The sequence below is a fragment of the Cervus elaphus genome, chromosome 29 (genome assembly GCF_910594005.1).
Source record: "Cervus elaphus chromosome 29, mCerEla1.1, whole genome shotgun sequence".
In the NCBI taxonomy this organism is placed as follows: domain Eukaryota; kingdom Metazoa; phylum Chordata; class Mammalia; order Artiodactyla; family Cervidae; genus Cervus; species Cervus elaphus.
Window position 1 is genome coordinate 44,577,838 of NC_057843.1, and position 26,553 is coordinate 44,604,390.

Here is a 26,553-nt window from a genome sequence, read left to right on the forward strand (position 1 = left end):
GTGGGTGGGTCTGGAGGAGCCAATAGGAGATGACCAGCACAATCACAGCTTTGTATTTTTAACTGTTGTTTATGGGGGTCAATGGAGGAACTGGCTTGTGAGTTTCTTGCTTCCCCAAAGGGGTCTGTTGACTGGGAACAATTTATCTGTGCAAGCATGTCAGCGCTTGCACAGTACTAAAAAGGGGAGAGAGGGTCTCTTTGTCTTCTCTTTTTTCTCTAGTCAGTAGCTGCCAAAGGGCCCAGTGCCTAAGATAGTCCTCTCTCAACTATTCTAAGATCTTGTTTATAAGAAAAGCAGAGAACTCTAGCATCTCGGAAACATGCACCTTAGCCCTCAGCTACCTTGTACCTTGTCTACCATTAAGAGAGAAGAGAATGAAAGAATGGGTTCCCAGAAAGGTGGTGGATAAAATTTCTGGAGCTAAAAGTGTAGCTCTAAATAGTGCTTTGACACAGAGTTGGCTGATCTACCAAGCACCAACCACGCACCTGGCACCGTGCTGGCAGCTGTCCACCCTTACCACAGCCCTGCGTGGTGGGCGTGTTCCCCCATTTCCCATAGGAGGAGATGGCGGCTAGGTGAGGTCACACTTCAAGCCACAGTCCAAAGAAGCAATGATGAATTATTATCCCTGCTCATTACAGGATCTCTCCTCTTGACCGACTTTGTCCAGGGCTCCTGGTACAAAGGCCTCAGTGGTCGAAGGGAGCGAGAAACATACCTGAGTAAGAGCACGCTGCAGGGAGTCTGGGCAGCTGCAGGCGTAACCACATCTCCATCAAGTCTGTTTTTATTTCTCTTCTGCCAGAATGTGACTTTGAAGCAAACCATCTCTGTGGCTTTGTGAACCACTGGAACCCCAACGTGAACTGGTTTGTTGGAGGAGGAAATGTTCGGAGCTCCCACTCTATCCTCCCACAGGATCACACCTTCAAGACTGAACTGGGTGAGCTGGGGACACCTTTTTCCAGGATAACTGTGTTTGCTATCTCCCCACTCTGTTGACCTGTCCATAGCTCTGTCAACAGAAAAGGAGGCAGTGAGAGGAAGGTGAGTAGGCCCTGAGAGACCTGGCAGGAGACTAGGGAAGAGTAAGCCTTGAGACAGAGACAATCTGCAGACATGAGCGCTGTAACTGAGAATGCCACCCAGTTCAAGGCTTTTCTTGCCCTTTGACCGGGCCTTGCTATTTTCACATTTCCATACTATGCTTTATTTTCTTTTCTGTTTGTTGTTCAGCATTTCTAAAGACAAAGTTGGAATAACCCTAAGTTACTTTTCTCTAAAAATAGATTGAATGATGAGAAGGAGTTGGTAAGAACTTCTCTCTCGGCAGGGAGGTGAACCAATACTGATGATCAGTCCTGAATGTGGTGAGCAACAGGGCCCCCTAGTGGCCAAGTAGGCTGGTTCTCTGCAGGGAAAATGGAGAGGAGAGGGTATCAGTCATCAACGGGCTTGGGGGAGAAAGAACCTACTGAGGGACACCCGGCAAGGGCCTGCTTCCTTGTGGATTATGGCAGCTCTCACCTGGACCTTGGTAGGCTTCATGAAAACCCAGGTCTCCTCACGGTTGCAACACATTCCTTTTGTCAACTCCGAAGTTCTTGTTGACCAGAGAGAAGGTTCTGGTGGCTGGCTTTCCATTAGGGACAGAATAGGAATGTTGGTTCTGCTACAAACAGTAACATTTTCCCTTTTAATCCTTTGTGATGTGGATATTTAGGTGATCTGCTCAGTCACAATAAATCGCTAATGGTGACAGGGTGTCCCCTTCAGCTGCCTGAACACATGGCAACTTTTTATGGCAACCTTACATCATTCCTCATTCACTGTAGTTTCTCTTCATGTGAATATTTTTAACCACGTCTCCAAGTTTTTTTTAAGTGTGCATCTTGTTACTTACCTTGGCCTCGGACAGTCTTCATCCGGTCCTTACTGTTCTCTTTGCTCCTAGGTATAGCACCGAAGATTCAGGTTTCCAAATGTATATACATATTTTGGTCCCAGAGACACACAACCCCTCTCTACTTGTGGCCATTGTAGGAACCACACCTATAATGAGTGTTATGTATAGAGTGAATTATCAGCTGTTATGACAGATTAATTCAGGAATCTGCATGAGTATTTTAAATGACAATAGGGTTAGCTCAAAATAATAAAATGTTACTACCTCTTGAAACCTTTGTTTAAATGAATAAAACGACTAACACTGTCTTGGAGTTTCAAAAACAAATGCCAGATGACATTTTTTAATTTATGGAAGTAGACTGATTTTGAGATTGTTTTCTGCCATCTTTAAAAATTCTAGTGCAAGGAATAGAAAGAATCTTGAAAGACTAGTGTATTAAAATTGCAATAATCATTACCACAGAGATACAACCTTTGGCATTAGAGAACTTTTCACAAATCACTAAAAAATTAGTTCTAAAGTCAGATCCTCTGGGTAACCAATGTCATAATCTAATGATTATTTGTTCAGTGCGTAATTTTTCATTCTTAATGATGGCAAGGACCAGCTGGCTGGGAGAACACATGTTCTTGGGAGAGGCATCAAGCTTATGGACTAGTGTCAAATCATCCCTTTGACTATGTTGTGTGTGTGTGTGTCAGTCACTCAGTCATGTCCAACTCTTTGCAACCCCATGAACTGTAGCCTGCCAGGCTCTTCTGTCCGTGAAATTCTCCAGACAAGAATACTGGAGTGGGTTGCCATATTCTCCTCCAGGGGATCTTCCTGACCCAGGGACCAAACCCAGATCTCCTGCACTGCAGGCAGATTCTTTACCATCTAAGACATAAGGGAAGCCTATGTTAACTGCATGTAACCCATTGTTTGAAAAATGCATCACCACTAGTTCTTCCTTATTTGTGACCACAGAACATTCTAACTATGTGTGTCTCAACAAGGGATGAAGAGGAGGACCAGCCCAGGAATCAGAATGCTTGTGTTCCAGACCCAGTTATAAGAGTGCTGTATTACTTTAGGTGATTTGCAGATATTTGATCCTGTCTAGAATGTCTATAGGAGAAGGCAATGGCAACCCACTCCAGTATTCTTGCCTGGAGAATCCTGTGGACAGAGGAGCCTGGTGGGCTGCTGTCCATGGGGTCGCACAGAGTCGGACATGACTACAGCAACTTAGCATGCATGCATTGGAGAAGGAAATGGCAACCCACTCCCATATTCTTGCCTGGAGAATCCCAGGGATGGAGGAGCCTGGTGGGCTGCCGTCTATGGGGTCACACAAAGTCGGACACGAATGAAGCGACGCAGCAGCTGCAGCAGCAGAATATCTGTATGTTATTTGGCCTATTCCATAAGGTCCTTGAAATTTGGTCCCTTCCAAAACACCTGTGAGCATTATTTGGTCTGTATCAAATGGTTTTAGACAGGACCAAATATCAAGGACCTTTGTGCACAGACTAAATGTCTTAGGGACATTTTAGACAGGATCAAATGTCCTTCAGTGCTTTGGGTAGTCCCTTAACTTCTGAGGGTCTCCACCAGCCTGTTTGAAAATGAGGAATTTGAATTCAATGATCCCTAAGATGCCTTTGAGTTCTAATATTTTACTGTTTTTTCTTTACCTAATGCTATACATCAAAATCTCCAAATTCACCACTCACTGAGACCTATTTCAAAAATACTTTGGATAAAAACAAAAATAAACAAATGGGACCTAATTAAACTTAAAAGCTTTTGCACTGCAAAGGAAACTATAAACAAAATGAAAAGACAATGCACATAATGGGGGAAATTATTTGCAGATGAAGCAACCAACAAAGGATTAATCTCTAAAATATGCAAACAGCTATTGCACTTCAATATCATAAAAGCAAATAACCCAATCAAAAAATGAGCAGAATATCTAAATAGACATTTCTCCAAAGAAAATATAAAGATGGCCAAGACGCACATGAAAAGATGCTCGACATTATTACTCAGCTCAATTCAGTCACTCAGTCATGTCCCACTCTTTGTGACCCCATGGACTGCAGCAAGCCAGGTTTCTGTCCATCACCAACTCCCGGAGCTTGCTCAGATTCATGTCCATCGAGTTGGTGATGCCATCCAACCAGCTCATCCTCTGTCATCCCCTTCTCCTCCCCTCTTCTATCTTTCCCAGCATCAGGGTCTTTTCCAATGAGTCAGTTCTTCACATCAGGTGGCCAAAGTATTGGAGCTTCAGCATCAGTCCTTTCAGTGAATATGCAGGATTGATTTCCTTTAGGATTGACTGGTTTCATCTCCTTGCAGTCCAAGGGACTCTCAGAGGGATCGGGTGGGGAGGGAGGTGGGAGGGGGGATCGGGATGGGGAATACATGTAAATCCATGGCTGATTCATGTCAATGTATGACAAAAAACACTACAATATTGTAAAGCAATTAGCCTCCAACTAAAAAAAAAAAAAAGTCTTCACCAATACCACAATTCAAAAACATCAATTCTTCAGTGCTCAGCTTTCTTTACGGTCCGACTCTCACATCTGTACATGACTACTGGATAAACCATAGCTTTGACTATATGGACCTTTGTCAGCAAAGTAATGTCTCTGCTTTTTAATATGCTGACTAGGTTGGTCATAGCTTTTCGTCCAAGGAGCAAGCATCTTTTTAATTTCATGACTGCAGTCACCATCTGCAGTGATTTTGGAGCCCAAGAAAATAAAGTCCATCACTGTTTCCATTGTTTCCCCATCTATTTGCCATGAAGGGATGGGACTGGATGCCATGATCTTCATTTTTTGAATGTTGAGTTTTAAGCCAGCTTTTTCAGTCTCCTCTTTCACTTTCATCAAGAGGCTCTTTAGTTCTTCACTTTCTGCCATAATGGTGGTATCATCTGCATAGATGAGGTTATTAATATTTCTCCCCACAATCTTGATTCCAGTTTATGCTTCATCTAGTCCAGCATTTCTCATGATGCATATAAGTTAAATAAGCAGAATGACAATATACAGCCTTGACGTACTCCTTTCCCATATTGGAACCAGTCTGTTGTTACATGTCCAGTTCTGACTGTTGCTTCTTGACCTGCATATAGGTTTCTCAGGAGGCAGGTCAGGTGGTCTGGTATTCCCACCTCTTTAAGAATTTTCCACAGTTTGTTGTGAGCCATACAGTCAAAGGCTTTAGCGTAATCAATGAAGTAGAAGTAGATACTATTGTGGAATTCTCTTGCTTTTTTATGATCCAACGGATGTTGGCAATTTGATCTCTGGTTTCTGTGCCTTTTCTAAATCCAGCTTGAACATCTGGAAGTTCTCAGTTCACGTACTGTTGAAACCTAGCTTGGAGAATTTTGAGCATTACTTTACTAACATGTGAGATAAGTCCAATTATGTGGTAGTTTGAACATTCTTTGGCATTGCCTTTCTTTGCAATTGGAATGAAAACTGAAGTCCTGTGGCCACTGCTGGGTTTTCCAAATTTGCTGGCATATTGAGTGCAGCACTTTCACAGCATCATCTTTTAGGATTTGAAATAGCTCAGCTGGAATTCCAGCATCTCCACTAGCTTTGTTGGTAGTGATGCTTCCTATAGCCCACTTGACTTTGCACTCCAGGATGTCTGACTCTAGGTGGGTGATCACACCCATCCTGGTTATCTGGGTCATGAAGATCTTTTTTGTACCGTTCTTCTGTGTATTCTTGCCACCTCTTCTTATATCTTCTGCTTCTGTTAGGTCCATATCATTTCTGTCCTTTATTGTGCCCATCTTTGCATGAAATGTTCCCTTGGTATCTTTAATTTTCTTGAAGAGATCTCTAGTGTTTCCCATTCTATTGTTTTCCTCTATTTCTTTGCATTGGTCACTGAGGAAGGCTTTCTTATCTTTTTGCTATTCTTTGGAACTCTGCATTCAGATCGTTCCTTTTCTCCTTTGCTGTTCATTTCTCTTCTTTTCTCAGCTGTTTGTAAGGCCTCTTCAGACAACCATTTTGCCTTTTTGCATTTCTTTTTCTTGGGGGATGTTTTGATCACTGCCTCCTGTACAGTGTCACAAACCTCCATCCATAGTTCTTCAGGCACTCTGTCAGATCTAATCCCTGAGTCTATTTGTCACTTCTTCTATATAATATATATATATATATTCTGCTATATATATATGTATATATATATATATGAAGTTTGATTTAGATCATACCTGAATAGAATAGATAGAATATATAGAATATAGAATATATAGAATATATATGTAGAATATATATATATAGAATATGTAGAATATAGAATATGTAGAATATAGAATATATATAATATATATATAGAATATATAGACTATAGAATATATATATATTCTGATATATATATATTCTGATATATATATATATATATATGAAGTTTGATTTAGATCATATCTGAATAGAATAGTGGTTTTCCCTACTTTCTTCAATTTAAGTCTGAATTTGGCAATAAGTTCATGGTCTAAGCCACAGTCAGCTCCTGGTCTTGTTTTTGCAGACTGTATAGAGCTTCTCCATCTTTGGAGGCAAAGAATATAATCAATCTGATTTCGGTATTGATCATCTGGTTATATCCATGTGTAGAGTCATCTCTTGTGTTGTTAGAAGAAGGTGTTTGCTATGATCATTGTGTTCTCTTGACAAAACTCTTCATTTTGTACTCCCAGGCCAAACTCGCTTGTTACTCCAGGTATCTCTTGACTTCCTACTTTTGCATTCCAGTCCCCTATAATGAAAAGGACATCGTTTTTTGGTGTTAGTTCTAAAAGGTCTTGTAGGTCTTCATAGAACCATTCAATATCAGCTTCTTCTGCATTAGTGGTTGGGGCATAGACTTGGATTACTGTGATATTGAATGGTTTGCCTTGGTAACAAACAGATCATTCTGTCATTTTTGAGATTGCACCCAAGTATTGCATTTCAGACTCTTTTGTTGACTATGAGGGCTACTTCATTTATTCTAAGGGATTCTTGCCCACAGTAGTAAATATAATGGTCATCTGAATTAAGCTCACCCATTCTGGTCCATTTTAGTTTGCTGATTCCTAAAATGTCAATGTTCATTCTTGCCATCTCCTGTATGACCACTTTCAATTTACCTTGATTCGTGGACCTAACATTTCAGATTCCTATGCAATATTGTTCTTTACAGCATCAGACTTTACTTCCATCACCAGTAACATCCACAACTGGGTGTTGTTTTCACTTTGACTCAGCCTCTTTATTCTTTCTGGATCTATTTCTCTGGTCTTTTCCAATAGCATATTGGGCACCTACTGACCTGGGGAGTTCATCTTTCAGTGTCCTATCTTTTTGCCTTTTTATACTGTTCATGGGCTTCTCAAGGCAAGAATGCTGAAGTGGTTTGCCATTCCCTTCTCCGGTGGACCACATTGTGTCGGAACTTTCCACCATGACCCATCCATCTCGGGTGGCCCTATGTGCCATGTCTCATAGTTTCATTGAGTTAGACAAGGCTGTGATCCATGGATCAGTTTGGTTAGTTTTCTGTGATTGTGGTTTTCATTCTGTCTGCCCTCTGATGAATAAGGATAAGAGGCTTCTGGTGAGGGGGGGCGGCGGAAAGAGGCTTCTGAAAGCTTCCTGATGGGAAGGACTGACTGGGGGGGAATCTGGGTCTTGCTCTGGTGGGTGGGGCCATATTCAGCAAATCTTTAATCCAGTTTTCTGTGGATGAGTGGGGCTGTGTTCCCTCTCTGTAGTTTGGCCTGAAGCCAAACTATGGTAGGGTAATGGCAGTAATGGTGACCTCCTTCCAAAGACTTACCAGTATGCTGTGGCTCCCAGGCCTGTTGTATTCAGTGCCCCTGACACTGTGGCAGGCCACTGTCAACCCACATCTCCACCAGAGACTTCTGGACACTCACAGGCAAGTCTGGCTCAGTCTTTTCTGGGGTCACTGCTCCTTTCTCCTGAGTCCTTGTGCACACAAGGTTCTATTTGTGCCCTCCAAGAAGACTCTTGGCAGGCACAGGCCTGTGTCTGGGGAAGGTTTCCCCAGGCCTGTGGAAGTTCTGTAAGCAAATCCCACTGGCTTTCGAAGTCAAAGTCCCCAGGTTGGGAAATCTATTGTGGGTCCTAGAACTTTTGCAACAGTGTGAGAACTTCTTTGTTATAATTGTTCTACAGTTTGTGGGTCATCTGCTCAGTGGCTCTATGGTGGAGTTAATGGCGACCTCCTCCAAGAGGACCTATGCCACATGCCACACCTCCCAGGTTTGCCGCAGCCAGAGCCCCTATCCCCGCGGCAGGCCACTGCTGACCCATTCCTCTGCAGGAGACACTCAAACACTCAAAGGAAGGTCTGGCTCAGTCTCTTGTGGGTCTTGGTGCACACAAGGTTTTGTTTGAGCCTTCTGAGCGTATCTGGTGGGTATGGGGTTTGATTCTAAATGCGATTTTGCCCCTCCTACCATCTTGTTGGGGCTTCTCCTTTGCCCTTGGGTATGGCCTATCTTTGGTGGGATCCAACATTCTCCTGTCTGCAAATCAAAACTATAATGAGGTATCACCTTACAACAATGAGAATGACCATCATCAAAAAATCTGCAAATAATAATACTGCAGATGTTGTGGAGGAGAGGGAACCAGCCTATACAGTTGGTGGAAATGTAAATTGGTACAGCCACTATGGAGAACAGTATGCAAGTTCCTTAAAAAACTAAAAATAGAACTACCATATGATCCAGCAATCCTACTCCTGGGCGTATATCTGGAGAAAACCATAATTTAAAAAGATATATGTACCCCAATACTCATTGCAGCACTATTAACAATAGCCAGAGCATGGAAACAACCTAATTATCCTTCAATAGAGGGATGGATAAAGAAGATGTGGTACGTATATACAATGGAATATTACTCAGCCATTTAAAACAAGAACAAAATGCCATTTGCAGCAACATGGAGGGACCTAGAGATTGTCATACTGAGTGAAGTAAGTCAGACAAAGATAAATATTATACAATATCACTTATACATGGAATCTAAAAAAAATGGTACAAGTGAACCTATTTACAAATGGGTTATTTATTATTTACAGTAATAGAGTCATAGATGCAGAAAAGAAACTTATGGTTACCAAGGGGGAAATGGGGGAGGGATAAATTGGGAGATTGGAATTGACGCATACACGCTACTATATATAAAAAGATAACTAATAAGAATCTACTGTATAGCACAGGGAAGTCTACTCAGTACTCAGTAATGACCTATATAGGAATGGAATCTAAAAAAGAATGGATATACATGTGTGTGTATATAATATATATATGTGTGTGTGTGTGTGTGAGAGAGAGATTCACTTTGCCATACAGCAAAAACTATACTGTAACTCAACTATACTCTGATAAAAATTAATTTTAAAAATAAAATGCGTTTGAGTCCCTCCTGAATATGTATAAACACTTTGCATTTGGCATTAGAAAAAAAGAAAAAGGAGGATTAAAGGGAGTAAGGAATGAGAAAAAGAGGACCTGGCTTTTCTAATATCTTGACCAATAGATTTTCTAATATCTATATCAAGGCATGATGATGTGGTCATCCCTGAGGAGCACAAAGACTTGGTAGTAGAGCATGTCAGCCCTGCCATAGGCACTCACTGCTCTCTTCTCTCATTCCCACTCCCCATCCCATCTCCTCCTCTCCATTTTTCCTATCTTTTCTCTTCTTCCTTGGCTATTCTAAAACTTCTCCCAAAGGCAGGCAGCTTTGCCCACTAGCATTGCTTAGTTCACTGACATCAGTATGAAGGCCCAATAAAGTATTTGACCCTAAGCTTGAAGTAGTCATGTATGGATGTGAGAGTTGGACTATAAAGAAAGCTGAGTGCTGAAGAATTGATGCTTTTGAACTGTGGTGTTGGAGAAGACTCTTAAGAGTCCCTTGGACTGCAAGGAGATCCAACCAGTCCATCCTAAAGGAGATCAGTCCTGGGTGTTCATTGGAAGGACTAATGCTGAAGCTGAAACTCTGATACTTGGCCACCTGATGCGAAGAGCTGACTCATATGAAAAGACCCTAATGCTGGGAAAGATTGAGGGCAGGTGGAGAAGGGGATGACAGAGGATGAGATAGTTGGATGGCATCACCGACTCAATGGACATGAGTTTGGGTAAACTCTGGGAGTTGGTGATGGACAGGGAGGCCTGGCATGCTGCGGTTCATGGGGTCACAAAGAGTTGGACACAACAGAGTGACTGAACTGAACTGAACTGAAGGGAAGGGAGACTTTTACTTGCTTCCAGCAATCCTGAGTTATAATCAGCCTAGTCAGAGCCTTCTTCATTAATCACAATGAGGCTTCTTCATTGATCGCTCATTCATTCATTCAACAAATACATAATAAACCCTCTTTATAGACCAGGTATTCTTGCATAACCCAGTGCTACAAAAACTTCCACCTGTTCCCTAGAATGCCACTATCTGAGAATAATAATCTTTATGTGAGAAGAAGGGCTATCTATGTCATCAAGTGAACTGGGGGAATGCTGAGCTAAAGAAAGCTAAACGGACAACCTCTATTTGATGGCTGCTCAGTGCCTTTAATATACTTCTGTGTTAATATATATTATGGCCTTTTTCAAAATGTTCAAATACTGAGGTGCTATGTAAATATGCACAGGGATGTATGATTAGTAGAGTTATGAAATAAGTGATATAGGACCACAGAAAAATGAAAGACCACCTTGGTTTTGGAGTTTGGGGAAGGCTTTCTACAGGAAGTCACATCAGAACTGGTATTTGGCCTGATGGCTAAGGAGAAGATAAGAATAGTGTATGCAGAGGTGTCCAGGCATGAGAATGGGTAGTTTCTTTGATGTTTGGAGCATTTTTGAGGATGATAGCATGCATGATAATGGCAGAGTAGGGCCTAGATCCTAGGTTGTATATCTGCTTGTGATCAGCAGGAAGCCTGGATGCCTCCCTTCCATTCACTTCTTCCAACTGTTCTCTGGTATTTCACTTTGGCTTCTCTTTTCGGAGTAAGGTGTTGCCCAGTGAATAACCAAAGAGCCTTCTCATTCCCACCCAACACACACACACACACATTCACACTCCTCACACTTAGACTCCTAGGTGAGACTTCTCCCTCCATAGGATGGGGCTTAAAAAGATGAGTTCTAAACATTCTAAAATTTTTTATTTGAAACACTTTTTGCTCATATGACTCAAAGGTTTGACCAGGATTACTCCTGGGGAAAAAGCCTCCAATGCTCTAAACAAGAGGAAGGCTGCCTTTCTTATTACACTTGCCTTCTGCCAGGTATATTGATTTTCCCTGAGCTCCATCAATTTGGGTGGCAGAGGAAAGATTAAATGGTTCAGCTGTCTGCCCGCAGCAGCAGATTTGGCTCTATATAAACTCATCTCCTGTTCATTCATATCCTGGAAGCAGGTTATGCTTTTGCTTTCAGGTAAAAACTGGAGAAACAAACAGCAGGGGGGAGGGAAGCTATGTGCCTGCTCAGAAACTTCAGAGCTGCAGAGATGCTGAAGGAAGTCTTCTCCAGAGGACTCTGGCCTATGTGTTTTAGAAAAGAGAACAGAGAATGTGATATCTGAAAAATACTCTGTGGATGTCAGTTTTCCTTCACTTGCCTGTGTGTTTTTAACAGCCTCAAACAGTGAGTCAGATTTTTCAAATGAGCTCTATGTCTTCAAATTCTTGTCTTATGGTGGAAATGACTAATGCAGTAGGAGTGTGATAGAACACTGGAGGGGCTGGGATATTATCTTGCTTTTTCTTACTCAATTTGGATTCACCACATGTGGATTTCTTTCCTTTGTTAATATTTTATGAAGTGAAACAAAATCCTTCAGGGGATAAGCTACTGACAGCTCAGATCATTACTGTTTCCCACCTGTCTTAGCAAAAAGAAGATAATTGCTGGAAAGATAACAAGGGAAATCTGTTCTTTTGCGGAAATTTTAAAAATCAGGTCTGCATCTGGTGCCGCTACAGAAGGAGCTGAACAAAGTTTCAAAATGTAGAATAAGGTCAGAGTTGTTTCACTCCATCAAAGACCCTGAGATGGATGGATCATCTTTCCATAACTCACAACATTCTTTTCTCATTTCAGTTTGGATTGAGTTCAAGCATCATCTTCATAGCACTTATTCGTTCTCTATCTGCACTGATCCATTTGGTTCATCGCAAAAGCACTCAACAGGGAAGCAGCTTTATTAATTTTCTCACCGTTACCTTTGTGCAAGCTCTGCTGGGTCTCCTTTCTCTGTCCTTGGGTGACTTCACCATGGCTTTCCAGGCACCTTCTGATATTAACAAACTGCCTCATTTTTAAGGATTAAGTTCAGTTGATTCGGAACTCCAATTTCTCATCCTTCAACCAGAACACAGAGCAGCTGTAGAGAAGGGATTGGGCTTTACTTCTTCATACTTCTTCCCTTTGCTCTTTTCTTCGCCTTTCCCCACTCACGATGCTGCTTCTGGCTTCTCCAGGGTTGGGGGAGGCAAGATGGGGAAGGGAAGGGGACGAAAGGTCATATGTGACCTGCTCTTTAATCTGGAGTCGATGACCTTCACACTGCAGGTGGCTGGATGCTGGCTATGTCTCTCACAGCCAACGACAAAAATGATGCACTCTCTGGCCATCTGTGAATCCCCCTTAGTGATGGTTATGAGGTACACCCCACCAGCCCCTTTTTGTTAGGGTTACCGCCCTGGATGCAGTCCTTTTGAGAAGAGTCTTAAGGCACTCTAGCCCAGCTACCTTCTGAGTTTTCCACCTAGGCTTCGGGAAAACTCAGATGTCTCCCCCATCAAACTCTGGAAGTCCGGCTCACTGGCAACAAAAGTCCTTTCTCTCCCTTCTGCCCCCAGGTCCCTACAGCCTCTAGCTGCATGCCATCAGGCTCTGATACAGAGGCCTAGCCTCTGCAGTGCACAAACTCCAGTTACCGCTGGAGTTCTCCCAGTAACTCTGCCACCCTCTCTCAAGGCCCAAGGCAGTCACAGAACCCAGGAACTTGCAAGCTTGGGTGGGATGAGATTAGATGGTAGTTTCCCTCCCCCACCTCCTCTACAAGTGGTTCTCTGAAACCCTCTCCCTTGGGTAAAGGTAAGAAAGGGGACGCAAGCCCCTCCCATTTCCTTGGGGGATCACAAGGAAACACATGGCGGGTCAGCTCCACAACAGGTCTCTTCAAGGAAACTGCCTCCAGTCTCTCTGATCCCCCCTTGGCCTTCTCATATACACAGGCCGGCGGAGGCGGGTGAGCACGGAGGGTTAGGATTATTAGGGAGGTGAAAGGGTCTAATCTGGTAGAGCAGGTTTAGACTCCAGGTCTGCCACAATGTAGCATATACAACAGGGATAGTTTAGCACCACTCTGTAGAAAATAGAGGGACTTCTGCCCCATTGTCCTTATCACTGAGATCTTAGCAGAAACTAGAAGTCCCACTTCATATACTGACTCTACTGTAGGGTCAGACTCTATTATAGTAAAACTTACTAAACCCTTAGAACTAAAGGTTCAGCAGGTAACTGCCAGACCTGTAGACTGGAGAGCAGGCATGGTAACTAGATGCCTTTGGGTGCTGCCTCCTCACAATGGCCGCAGACCCACTGGCATGCCTTTCTTTGGGTCTTCCCCCACACCCAGGAGACAGCTCGTCCAGACAACTGTGACACAGAGGCAGACTTTGCAACTGGAGCACAAATGTGGCCAACGGGACCGAATCACAGCTGAGTCAGAGGATGCTGTTGGCATCGCAGCCAAGCCAAGGGCAATCTCTGTGGAATGCTGGTTAGCCAGACTCTTTGAAAATAGAAGGTCAGGAGCTGCTTTCAGAGTTCTTTTCCTAATTCAAGGGAAAATGGCTGACTACCAGTGAGCCACTGGTTCCACATGAAAAGCTGAGCTAAGACAAAGAGCTTCTGTAAGAAAGGAGGGAAGCCCTCTTCAGAAGAGAGCGTGCATGTGCTCCTATCACAGGCGTTTTGCCAGAGGGGCCTGAGCTTTGGCTTGTGTCACAGAGAGTTTTGCTCTTTTAACAGGATCCCCAATGGTTTGGTTGATTATAAGGATCCTTTCCACCTAAGATCTATCTATACCTATTTTAATCTACTCGGACTTAAAGGATCTGATTTTTCTTTCTAAAAGGCTTCTTCTAGAGATTCTGGAGGTTCCAGAACCCTGGACCAGTTAAGGAATTGGCCTCATTGAGCTGGGCAAAAAAGTTCTCATAATATAAGACACTAGCCGTAAGTTTCCAAGCACTGCAGGCTACCTTCCTCATTCCCCTTGGAAGGGTACACAGAACAGTGCCCGCACCACCACCTGCTCCCAACCTCAGAGCAGATTGTACCTGATGACACATATTCAGCCTGGGCTGGTGGTCATTCCTGTGGCCCAGCTTCCTGCGGCTGACACCTGGTGATTTCTGAATCATCCACACTCCTTCAACTGAGATGACAAGCTTCTGATGAGTTACCTTCTGTTTCCCAGTGAGAAAGTGTCTTACTCAGATAGTCAGTACATAGTACCTAACTTTGGCAACAAATGAATGCCAGAGAGGAAAGGGTGGGAGTCTGGTCTCGTGGTTCCATGGGAGACTTGGTGTCAGCAGTCCTGGTCGGATTCCCAGCAGCCTCTCTGACTCACTTTGGGCAGGTCACGTTGCGTTTGCTGTTGTTTGGGACCAGAAGTGGGACTGTGGCTCATTAACCTCCTGTCTTGTGCGTGGGTTGTTAACTAGGCACTAGCTGCAAATTCAGGTATTTAAATTGTGTCCACCCAGGAGGTGAGTAAGTAGTCTTTAAGAAGCACTGTCAGATATCTGTCAGCTGTGAGGAAGATACATTCATAATGGGAAGGAGTGTGAGACATTGCTCCTAAACAGAGTTACCATGTACTCTGGAAGCAGAACAAATAATTTCCAGTGGATTTGTGAGGTCTCCTAGATTTCCTGAGGTCTCCTGGAGTTTTGGAGGTGTGCTTCACCTGGGTAGACTGAATTCCTTCTTCATGTCTGGCTGGCCACCAGCAGTGCTTCAGAGGACACTGACCTTACCAGGGGCACTCGTGGCCTTGCCTCCTTATCAGAAGTTCCTAGATTCTGCTCAGTCCAACATTCTGATGCTTCCTTTAAAATCCCTCCCCAGAGGCAGCCAACTGGGAGCTCATCAGCTGCTGCCAGTCTTGCAGTTACATTTATTTGGCACTCACAAAGTTTAAAAAATTGTGGTGGGAGGTGTTATAGGTTGAATTGTATTTCCTCAAAATCCATATGTTAAAGTCCTAAACCCCCAGAACTTCAAAATGGGAGAATGGAAATAGGGTCATTGAAGATTAGTTGGTTAAGATGAGGTCATACTAAAGTGGGGTGAACCTAGGCTCCGCCCAAGTCCAGTATGACTGGTGTCTTTATAAAAAAGGGAAATTTGGCCACAGAGAGATCCAAGCTTAGAAGGGAGAATACCACGTGACCATGTAGGCAGAGATCTATCAGTCAGTGTCAAAAATTGCCAATGCCATGGAAGCTAGGAGAGAGGCATAGAACAGGGTCTCCCTGCCATCTGTCAGAAGGAACTAATTGTTCCCATACCTTGACCTTGGACTTCTAGCCTCCCAAATTGTGGAACGACAAATTTCTTTAGTTTCAGCCATCCAGTTTAAGTTACTGTTATGGTAACCCTAACAAAATAATAGAGGTGGTGTCATTTTTAAATGAATGTATTTGCCAGAAAAATCTGGATTTTGAGTTTCAGCGGGAGAAGCCTGCAGCCCCTGGCTGATGTGAGGGCATCGGCAGGAAGTAGACGGATGGGTTCTCAGGGAGGAGCATGGGTCCATGCACAGGGCCAGCGCCCCTCACCCCCAGCTGATTGTCACAGCCCAAGAATACAGGCCCAGCACTATCAGATTTTCTGATTTTTTTCGGGGAAGTTTGATATCTGCTTCCCGTTGCTGGTGAAATGTGATTTCCACTGTTGGCGGCTAATCCGTCACTCTCCATTTTCTCCCTGACCCACTCCACTTCAGTCATATACTTGATCAGGCTGACTCCTCTGATCATCTGAGTTTGCGATTTCTGTTTATTCACAGTCACATAGCTTGGCAAGATAGTCAGACAATTCTATTTAAGCCAGGGAGATTTTTCAGAGTGGGTTGAACAATTTGCTACCAGGAGAAAGGAGCTTTGATTTATCCACCTTTCCCCTCTGCCATATTGCAGTGAGGATTGTTCTGAGACCATGTTTCTGCTTTGAATCACCAGTTGTTGAGGGCCCACCACATTCCAGGTGATGTGTTAGCTGCAAAGCAAGTGTCCAGTATGTGAATGCATATATTCTTCCTAATATACTTACTGCTATTTTGCTGGCAATAAAAGAAAAGATTATAAACCAGGCACCATGTAATAAAAGCAAAGACATTAAGCTGTAATTGTTCTAAACTTATAAATAGAAAGGCCATTCTATCATAGATGCATTGCCTCACACTCCTCTGTCACTGCAGCTCAAATAAATTTAGACTAATAAATAAAATTGCTGATATTAATAGTACCATATGAGAGGAGCATGGTGTAAAAACATTAATGGCATTCCTTTACTTCATTATAACTATCTTAGGCAATTACAATGTGCCAGGTACACACTGACCACTTCACATATACAATGTCATTTAACATTCAGCTCAACCCTGTGAGAGAAATATTTGATTCTTATTCTAGAGATCAGGAAAATGTCCAGAGATATTCAGTAACTTGCTCAAAGTCACAGGGCATAAGATGTAGAGCTGGATTCAAAGCCAGCGCGTTTAATGCCAAATCCAAGTTCTCCCACTTCCACCTCTCAGTTTCTTTATTTTACCAAAATGCCTCTAATGAAGATCAGCTATTGGGTCTGGAGTCCACCAAGGCCTTGCCAACCATCAAGAGAAGGGGGTGTGGTCCCAAATTCAACTTCCCAAATCCTAACCCTGTTGACAGTGTTGACTGACCTCCATGTTCTATTAAAGAGGTACAAACTGTCATCTAGTTTGAATTCGAAATCTTTATTTCACTCAAAGAACACACAGTGACATTACATGCATATGGCAAAGATGTAGAGGAGAACAGATGGTGTGCTCCATATGCTCTTAGAAACCTCATCACTCAAAGAAGGCTTGTTGGAGGGGCCTTCAGGGTCATGTTCTGCTTCTTTTCCTCAACTGTGTTCAGCTTATAAACACTCAAACACTTTACAGATGACATACCTACCTTTCTATATGTATGTTTTGCTTCAATCAAAGGTAAAGGAAAGAGAAAGAGTGGTCCTTATATTAAGCAGAGCACAGTGAAATCCACTGTTTATCTCCCAGCTGCAACTTTCATCAATCCATGGCCAAACTTCTTTCATCTAGTGTTCACTCTTCCTCTCCTCCACTCCCACCGGGTTATTTTGAAGTAAATCCCAAGTTGTGTAGTCGCGTCTGAGAATCCGTCTGCCGGTCTTAGGTTTTTTTCTCTGTGTGATTTCAGGCCATTACATGTACGTGGACTCTATGTACGTCAAGCACTTCCAGGAGGTGGCCCAGCTCATCTCCCCGATGACTACGGCCCCCATGTCTGGCTGCCTGTCATTTTATTACCAACTCCAGCAGGGGAATGACAACATCTTCTCTGTGTACACGAGGGATGCAGCCGGCCTGTATGAGGAGATCTGGAAAGTGGGCGATCCAGGGGCTGCTGGCTGGAACCTTGCTGAGGTGGAGTTCAGTGCCCCGTACCCCATGCAGGTAGGTGTGCCTGGCCACTCTGCCGAGATGCCCCCCACACCCAGACGTGGGGTTCAGGAGATACTGCAGTCTCATACTCATTCCTGCTTTGCCTCTGTGTCTCAGTCCTAATCTCCCTTTTCCCTTCCTCGGCCTTCTCCACTTTTATCCCTTCCTCTGTATTCTCTCTGCCTTCCTCCTCTATCACTTCATTTTCTAGACGAGTATTTCTTTTTTTTTTTTTCTTCTTTTTAATTTATTTTTATTAGTTGGAGGCTAATTTCTTTACAATATTGTAGTGGTTTCTGCCATACATTGACATGAATCAGCCATGGATTTACATGTGTTCCCCATCCTGATCCCCGCTCCCACCTCCCTCCCCACTCCATCCCTCTGGGTCTTCCCAGTGCACCAGCCCCGGGCACTTGTCTCATGCATCCAGACTGGGCTGGTGATCTGTTTCACCGTTGATAATATACATGTTTCCATGCTGTTCTCTTGAAACATCCCACCCTTGCCTTCTCCCTAGACGAGTATTTCTTAATAAAGACAAATATGGGAAAGCCAGTCAACCAACTAGATTTCTTGGCCACACTCTCCCTCTGAACTTGCACTGTGGTCATGTGAGTTCAGATGTGATTAGTGAAACTCCTTCTACATGAACCTCACTCTGAAACTTCAGCTCCTGACAGCAGCTGTGAAGGTTCCCCTTACCTGAGGAAACACTCTAAATTTAGGAAAAAAAAAAAGACTTATTTTTTCTTTTTTCCTTTATAGTATAAATAATGTCATAGAAGTCAGAAATAAACATGATTTTGGCCCTAATTTGCAACAAGCCTTGGGGCCTCTAAAGTTTTTTTAAACTTTTTATGGTTTAAAACTGTTCAGTGTAAATGTCCAGTGCAGAAGAATTAGAAAATTCAGAGAAGCAAAGCAAACTAAAACGCCCTACACCAGCCCTGCAAAGAAAAGAACTAACATCTTGGTATTCATCCTTGAAGACTTTTTTGTAAGCACATATATTAATACATATCTATACATGTATTCTGGGCTTCCCAGGTGACACAGTGGTAAAGACTCTGCCTGCAGTGCAGGAGAAGCAAGAGACCCGGGTTCAATCCCTGGCTTGGGAAGACCCCTGGAGAAGGAAATGGCAACCCACTCCAGTGTTCTTGCCTGGGAAATCCCATGGACAGAGGAACTTGGCAGACTACAGTCCATGGGGTCGCAGAGTCAGACACAACTGAGAACACACACACACGCGTATTTCAGTGCTGACAACAATCCAACAAAGCGGATAAAATTATCCCCATATTCCAGATGAAAGAGGAGGAAACGGAAAGTGCAAGACGTTTGTTCTAGGTCACACCACTGGTGAGTGCCAGGGTGCTAAGAAAATTTCCTGCACTAAATCTGACTTAAATTTGAAGGAAGAGGGGAGCTCGGTCCAGTGACCCCTGGGACCTCTAGAATCCAGGGATGCAGCACTGTGGTTGCAGATCTGGGGCTCTAAAGAGAGTCTTAGTTCCCACAGGTTATGAACATCCCCTACTTTCACTTTGCACTTTTTGCAGTATCTTCCCTAGTTCTGTTTAGAGTGCAAAAGAAGCTGATGATCCTCTGGATGCTTTTCAGTAGTGCCATCTGCTCACCTGATGTGGCGTTTCACTGAGTGTTGGGGTGGGGTCTCGGTTTCGGAAGTGTTCTGTCCATGGATCGTGTGCCTGCCACTCCCTTTCCCTCTTCCAATTCCCCCTACCCCAGACAGCCCCAGAGAGGGGACTTGTGTAGTATGTGTGCTATTTCCTATTCCAAAGTCTAACCAGGCCTTGATTTGCTCTTGCAGCCCAGTGGAAAATTTTCTGAGAGCTTGGGTTACAAGGAGAAAAAGAAATGCACATGCTGCTTGAGAAAGTTTTCCTTCTATTAAAGTCACAAGTCACATGCACAGTGCAGACGTTGTCCTTGCAAATTCCTTTCATCCAACCGTAAACTCCTGGGGCAACATTTATACGAGTGAGACTTTGCTGAATTTTCTTTTTAATCAATGCTTGAAAAGTTACCATTTCTGTTTACTGCTTAAGTTTACTACTAAACTTAAGTACATCTCCTTTTGAGTCACACAGGCATGATTTTGCCCTGGCAGTTGGTACTCATTACATCAGGATTATTGGCTCCTGGTAATTGCCAAGAAAAGAAACCTACCCTGTGGAAGTCAGCGAATTTAATGTCCCCATATTCTCAAATGAATTTTTTAAAGGAAGACAAATATCTGAACAAGAGAGAACACAATGACACAAAGGCTGTGATTTGCAAATTATGATTGGAAATATCCTTATCCAGTAAGGATATTTAGATCAATCAGTAAGATCAATTTGTTGTTGGCTTTATCACCTTGAAAATGAAATGTCATAGGCCTATGTTGAGCTTGTAAGCTGAATTTGCTCCTCCTCATTCACCCAAATCTGTCCCCTTGGTTCTCAGCCCTTCCTCCATTGCTGGAGACAAACTTCCAGGGTTGTCTTAGATTTTGGAGAGGCCAAGTGTCTAAGGACCATTGTTGTCAAGCTGAAAGGGACAATCTTATCCAAACTCTTTTCTCAAAAATTAAGAAATTGAGAACTAGAGGATAAAAGAGACAAACTAGAGTTAATTAGTGGCCAACTAGACTCAAACATGAATATCAGTTCAGGAGGGGGTCACCCTGGAGAAAAAGGCATGGATTTAGTTCAGGGCTTGTTATGCACCTGACTCCATAGGCTCTATATATACAGTATCTCATTTAATCATATCTACAGTCCTACAAGGAAGATGTTAAAATGGCTATTTTATAACAAGAAAAGTGTTGTTCTGAAAGGGTTAGCTATGTCCCCAAAATCACCTAGTTAATAAAGTGACAGCAACAGGATTTGAACTCTGGTGTCTGCCTCTAAGACACCATTCTCCTTAGCAGAGGGTGAAGACTAGAGGCCTATGGGTTAGATCTAGCCTATAGGGATTTGTCTAGCTGCTATAGTGGTATTTGTTTTCATTTTGTACACACATTTGTTTTAGTTTTTGAATGAATTGTTAGCATTGAAAAATCTGAAGATTTCAAATAAAAATCTAGCGATCAAGTCCTCTTGACAATTTGGTGAGTCCAGGCATGTTAGGCCTGAATTCGCACCTGCCAGCAGCTGACGAAGCTAAGTAGCAGCTGCCCCCGGTAGATGAGCCTTGCTCCCCAAGTCACACCATTTCCTGCTGCATCAGATGAAACCCATATCATGCGTTTACATTACGTGCCTGGCCCAGGTGGGCACTTGAATGTCCACCCCTGCTCAACGGGGGTTATCAATCTTATGTTATCAATCCAGCAGAGTGGTCTGCACACGTCGGTGGTTTTCCCAACACAGATGAGTATTGTGCTCCCCATACTTGATCCCCATGGGAAGCAGAGAGTCACAAACAGAAAGTCGTCCATTGAACTCAAAGTTAAACGTGGTGGCAGAGAAGACAGTATAACTAAAGGGGCCTGAACTCATTAATAATCCCATGTTCTCTCTATTTGAACATGCCAGGGTATGCCGAAAACCTAACATTTGTACACGGGAGTTCTGGGCCTGATTCTGCCTTAGGCATCAGGTAATCATCTCTGATTGCTGCATCTTTGTCCAGATGGACATAGAATTTTATGTCCTGGGAAGGGCTTAGGGCTCTGTGAAGGGCAGGATTGCCTTCTGCAAGCAGCATGTTGCCTCTTTAATTGAAGTTCATAAAACAGATTCTTGAGTCTGCAGTCCTATCAGCAAGTGATATAGGTACTTGGACATGCAAGGGAGGGGGAAAAGTCCACCAAAAAAATGCAACTTAGGGCTTAGTAGTCACTCTCCCCCAAAGAAACTGTGAGTTAAGGAGGGAGCTGCTCAAATACCTATATACCTGGCTCGACCAACGCACCATTTTAAGTCATAGTACAAGCATTTAAGCCTAAAAGAAAATATGTAAACATGTAACATGTCTTTCTTCTCTGCAGGTTATTTTTGAAGTTGCCTTCAATGGTCCCAAAGGAGGATATGTGGCCCTGGATGATATTTCTTTCTCTCCTGTTCACTGCCAAAATCAGACAGGTAAGCATTCTCTTTTTCTTCTTCCTCCCATTTAGGATCTTCTTTTGTCAACAGATGCCTATGGTCAGGACTTGCTTTAATTCCTTCTAATTTCCTCTTCTTTTCCTGTTTTATCTCATCCTTAAAAAATTATTTAACCAAATAGTCATTTCTCTGTTATTTTACTCTTTTTTTCCTCTCACAGAATGAAACTGATTTTCCTGACACCAGAGGTCAGTTTTCCTGAGTTAAGGAGATTTTATCTTCTCTACGTACTAGGAAATTAAAATTAAATACCCCCCCCACCTCCATCTTTCTCTTTAGAGGAAATCTTGGGTCCATAGACATGTATATAGAGTAGACAGAAAAAACTCTCAAAATCTACTGAGTAGAATTATAAGAACTCTTTCTAATTTTATGAATCTAATTTTTAAATGTCCTCCTGTTTAAAGATGTTAGTATTTGGTATACATTCTGTATGATGGTTTTGACTTCAGAGTATGTATTCAATTTCTCTTTCTAAGTGAATGCTCACATAATTTTCTCATGACCAATTTTGTAATTTCCATAAACTTTGTGTTTGTAAAGAGAGGGAATTTTTACTTCCTTGGAAAATAGGTAAGCAAATCAGTTCAAAGTGAAGTAGAAAACAAATGTTTTAGAATTAGAAGGGTGACACTATAATTGATAACCCAGATAAATGCCTTCCTGCCAATGCAGGAGACATAAGAGACATGGGTTTGATCCCTGAGTCAGGAAGAACCCTTGGAGGAGGGCGTGGCAACTCACTCCAGTATTCTTGCCTGGAGAATCCCATGGACAGAGGACTGGTATACTATAGTCCATAGAGTTACAAAGAGTTGGACACAACTGAAGTGACTTAGCATGCATGCATGCACAAATAAATGCAGTTGACCTTACCTTTTAATGAATTTGATTCCTTGAGAGGCCCCAGGGAGACACAGTGGTCATCCATCTTATTAAGGAGCCTTTGTTCTGGGTTTTGGAGTGTGGGAAATAAATTTTTGAACTTGGTTTTGGTAATGTAACTTTCGCTTAAGATAGAGTTGGTCTCTAATTTGATGTAGTTTTGAATATATTCTTTTTTTAATGTGCATATATGTATGTATTTATTTTTACAAAAATAAAGTCATACTGTACATACTGTATATAACTTGCTTTTTTTCATAGAACAGTACATAATGGACATGTATCTACGTAAACAAATATGGGACTACATCATAATTTCTAATGGCTATAAAGCATTCTAGCATATGGCTTTATCATCATTTATTTAAACAGTTTCCTACTGTTGGACAATTAGGACATTCCAATTTTGCAACTTCAGATATGCAGATGATACCACTCTAATTGCAGAAATTGAAGAGGAACTAAAGAACCTCTTGATGTGAGTAAAAGAAGAGAGTGAAAAAGCTAGGTTGAAACTCAACATTAAAAAAGCTAAGATCATGGCAACCAGTCCCATCATTTCAGGCAAACAGAGGGGAAAAAGTGGAAGCAGAGACAGATTTTATTTTCTTGGGCTCCAAAATCACTGCGGACAATGATTGCAGCCATGAAATTAAAAGATGCTTGCTCCTCGGAAGAAAAGCAATGACAAACCCAGACAGCATATTAAAAAGCAGAGATATCTCTTTGCTGGCAAAGGTCTGTGTAGTCAAACTATGGTTTTTTCCAGTACTCGTGTATGGATATGAGTTGGACCGTGAAGAAGGCTGAGAGCCAAAGACTTGATGCTGTTGAATTGTGGTGCTGGAGGAGACTCTTGAGAGTCCCTTGGGCTGCAAGGAGATCAAAATAGTCAATCCTAAAGGAAATCAACCCTGAATATTCACTGGAAGGACTGATGCTGAAGCTGAAGCTCCAAAACTTGGGCCACTTGATGTGAAGAGTAGACTCATTGGAAAAGACCCTGATGCTGGGAAAGATTGGAGGCAGGAGGAGAGGGGGATGACAGAGGATGATAGGTTGGATCAAATTACTGACTCAATGAACATGAATTTGAACAAACTCCAGGAGATAGTTGGGGACAGAGTAACCTGGCATGCTGCAGTCCATGGGTTGCAAAGAGTCGGCCATGACTTAGCTTAGCAACTGAACAACAATAACAAATGTTGCTATTCCAAGCAATAATAAAATAACCAATTATCTATATCATCACTCAATTAACTAATTTTTTTCTCTTAGAAAAATTCTACATTATGAAATATCTTGATTGAAGAGTATGTCCTTAAGAATATGTGTGTGTTTGTCTGTGTATACATATATATATATATATATATATATATATATATATATATATATATATATCTTAGGGTACTATCAGCCTCCAGAAAAAGCAAAGGCAACTTACTTGAAAGTCACATGTGAGAAAGCCTGTTTCTACACACCTATACCAACCACGGGTCTTGGTAAATTTTACATCTTTGCAAATCTGATCACATTGGATCAACCAAAGAACTGTCAGATGCCTAAAGCTGGGGCCAACCAAACTCTCTTCAGGACTTTTAATCTTGTCTGGAGTGAACCAGAGATGGAAGAAACCTTAGAGGGAGATAGTTGAGCAGTTTTTCTACCAAGGCATTCTGGAATTACCAGCCTCCTTCCTGCCAGCCTCCTTCCTGTTCAGCCTTCTCGACCTCTTCTATTACATCCTCACAGCTTTCCATAAAATATTCTTTTTCCTTCTTAATCAAAAGGGCTTTTCTTTAGAAAAGATTAAAGAACCATGGAAAGAGTGTTTTGGTGCCGACTCACAAACGTGACTGGCAGTTGCTGCTGGCAGCTGTCTGGGAGCTCAGTTAGGTCTGCCTCCTGAACCATTTACACATGGTCTCTCCAGGAAGGTGGTCTCGGGGTTGTCAGACTGCTTCATTGATGGCTGACTTCCAGCGAAGCCATGTTTCGAGAGAACCGGGAGGAAGCTGTAACACCTCTTATGACCCAGCCTCAAAAGTTGCATACCATCACTTCCTCTGGATTTTATGGGGCAAAACAGTCACAAATTCATATTATGTCCATAGCTACATCAGTCCATCTTAGGATTGTTAGATGTCATCAGATCAAGAAGAGGTGTCACATATGATTGCTGTTGGTGAAGGTATTCGCAGAGTTGAAGAAAGTCCTTTCCTTGAAGCAGAGAAACCCACCATGGGAAGCCTTCAATTGATGAGGAGGTTGAAAAGCTGAAAGCTTGTCCTAAAGATCCCAGACAAGCCCCCAAGATGATAGCTTATGGTGAACAGAATCAGATTCTTGATCTCCAAAGAAGAAGATTTATCTTCAGGACCAGGGACCAGGCTTGATCACTCAAGAGCTTTTGTGAAGCAGAGTTTTATTAAAGGATAAAAAGGGACAGAGAAAGCTTCTGACATAGACATCAGAATGGGGACGGAGAGTTTCAAATATATTCTATAAGCAAAGGATCTTAGAATATTTTCCATGCGAGCTAAATTTTTACCTCCAAATTACAGAGAAACTTACTAATTAGCTGAAATCAAATATTAGTTTTTACTAATTCTAATTTAAAAAAAAAAACAAAACTAGTGAAACAGAACAGACTTGATTTACATATTTATATGCTCTAATTAAAATGATTTAATCCTAACAGTAACCAAAAATTAAGAGTCTCTAAATTTGGCAGAACACAGAAAGCAAAGTGACTTTACTTCTCTAAATATGATTGCTCCCTAACTCCATCAGTTAATGTTTCAGTGATGTTAATAATAGTTTTACAACCTCTTTAACATTATTTTTAGAAATTTCTCTTCTCACTCACTGGACATTTACATTGAGCTTTTAAAAATATTTCCAAGTTATGCATATAGAAGAAGAGGTATTTATTTAACATCTATACTGGATAGCAGGTGGAGTGAAGGCAGCTGGAAGGTGATAGAATCTAGTGAACCACCATAGAAGTAACATTTAGAAACATTTTCCCATTAAAAAAGTTACAGAGTATGTGTGAACTCTTTTCTACTGACTGATGAAAAGATATTTTCCAGCACAATAAGGACCATTTGTAAAGAGAGATGGTGACCACTTCCTCGGTGAAATCCAGCCCAGATAAAGACCCTTCCTCCATAGGGAGGGAGGGATTCACATTTTTATAGTTAACCAAGGTTCCCTATTGGCCTTCAGAATTCCCTAGTACACCAGCTTTGCTTTAAATGGTTTAACTGCACGATCAAAGTATTGTGCTTAAGAACCAGGACTTTGGACTCACATCCCTACTCTGCCATTTACAAGCTGTGTGACCTTCAGCTTGTTACCTAACGTCTCTGAGACTATTTTCACATTAATGGGACAAGGATGGAAGAATCTGATTCATAGAATTGTCAGGAAGATTGATGACTTAATAATGTCTGTGATAGCCTTAGAAGAGTATGGCACACAGAAAATGCTTGGTCATGAGACCTAATATTATTTACTTAATTTTCAAAATACTCCCATTCATTCCCTAGAGAACAGGGAGTCAGATTGAAACTAAAGAGAACCAGCAAAGGGTACTGCCTTGAAGAATGTGTAAGCTGGAGTCTGCTTTATGCCCTTCATTAAGCACCTGTGGGCCAGATTCTGAGTCTTAGAAGCTGAGCCCTCTAGTTTTCATACTTCCTTTTACATTTCACAAATAGTTTATGTCCTTCTGTTTCACAGTAGGTACCAACATTTTTGTCTTTATCTTGGTTACCTCCACACTTATTGTCTCTGCTTTTCCCAGCTGGATCTA

At 42.2% G+C, this 26,553-nt stretch overlaps 1 protein-coding gene across 2 annotated transcripts in view; it reads left to right on the plus strand.

Moving 5' to 3' along the window:
* The window catches only part of MAMDC2 (MAM domain containing 2), a 152,718-nt gene that overhangs the window by 72,182 nt on the left and 53,983 nt on the right, over positions 1-26,553 (plus strand). For both annotated transcript variants that reach the window (XM_043890711.1, XM_043890710.1), the window contains exons 5-7: positions 812-949; positions 17,480-17,736; positions 21,731-21,824. In XM_043890711.1, the coding sequence (XP_043746646.1) occupies positions 812-949; positions 17,480-17,736; positions 21,731-21,824 (489 nt within the window). The remainder of the gene's footprint in view (positions 1-811; positions 950-17,479; positions 17,737-21,730; positions 21,825-26,553) is intronic.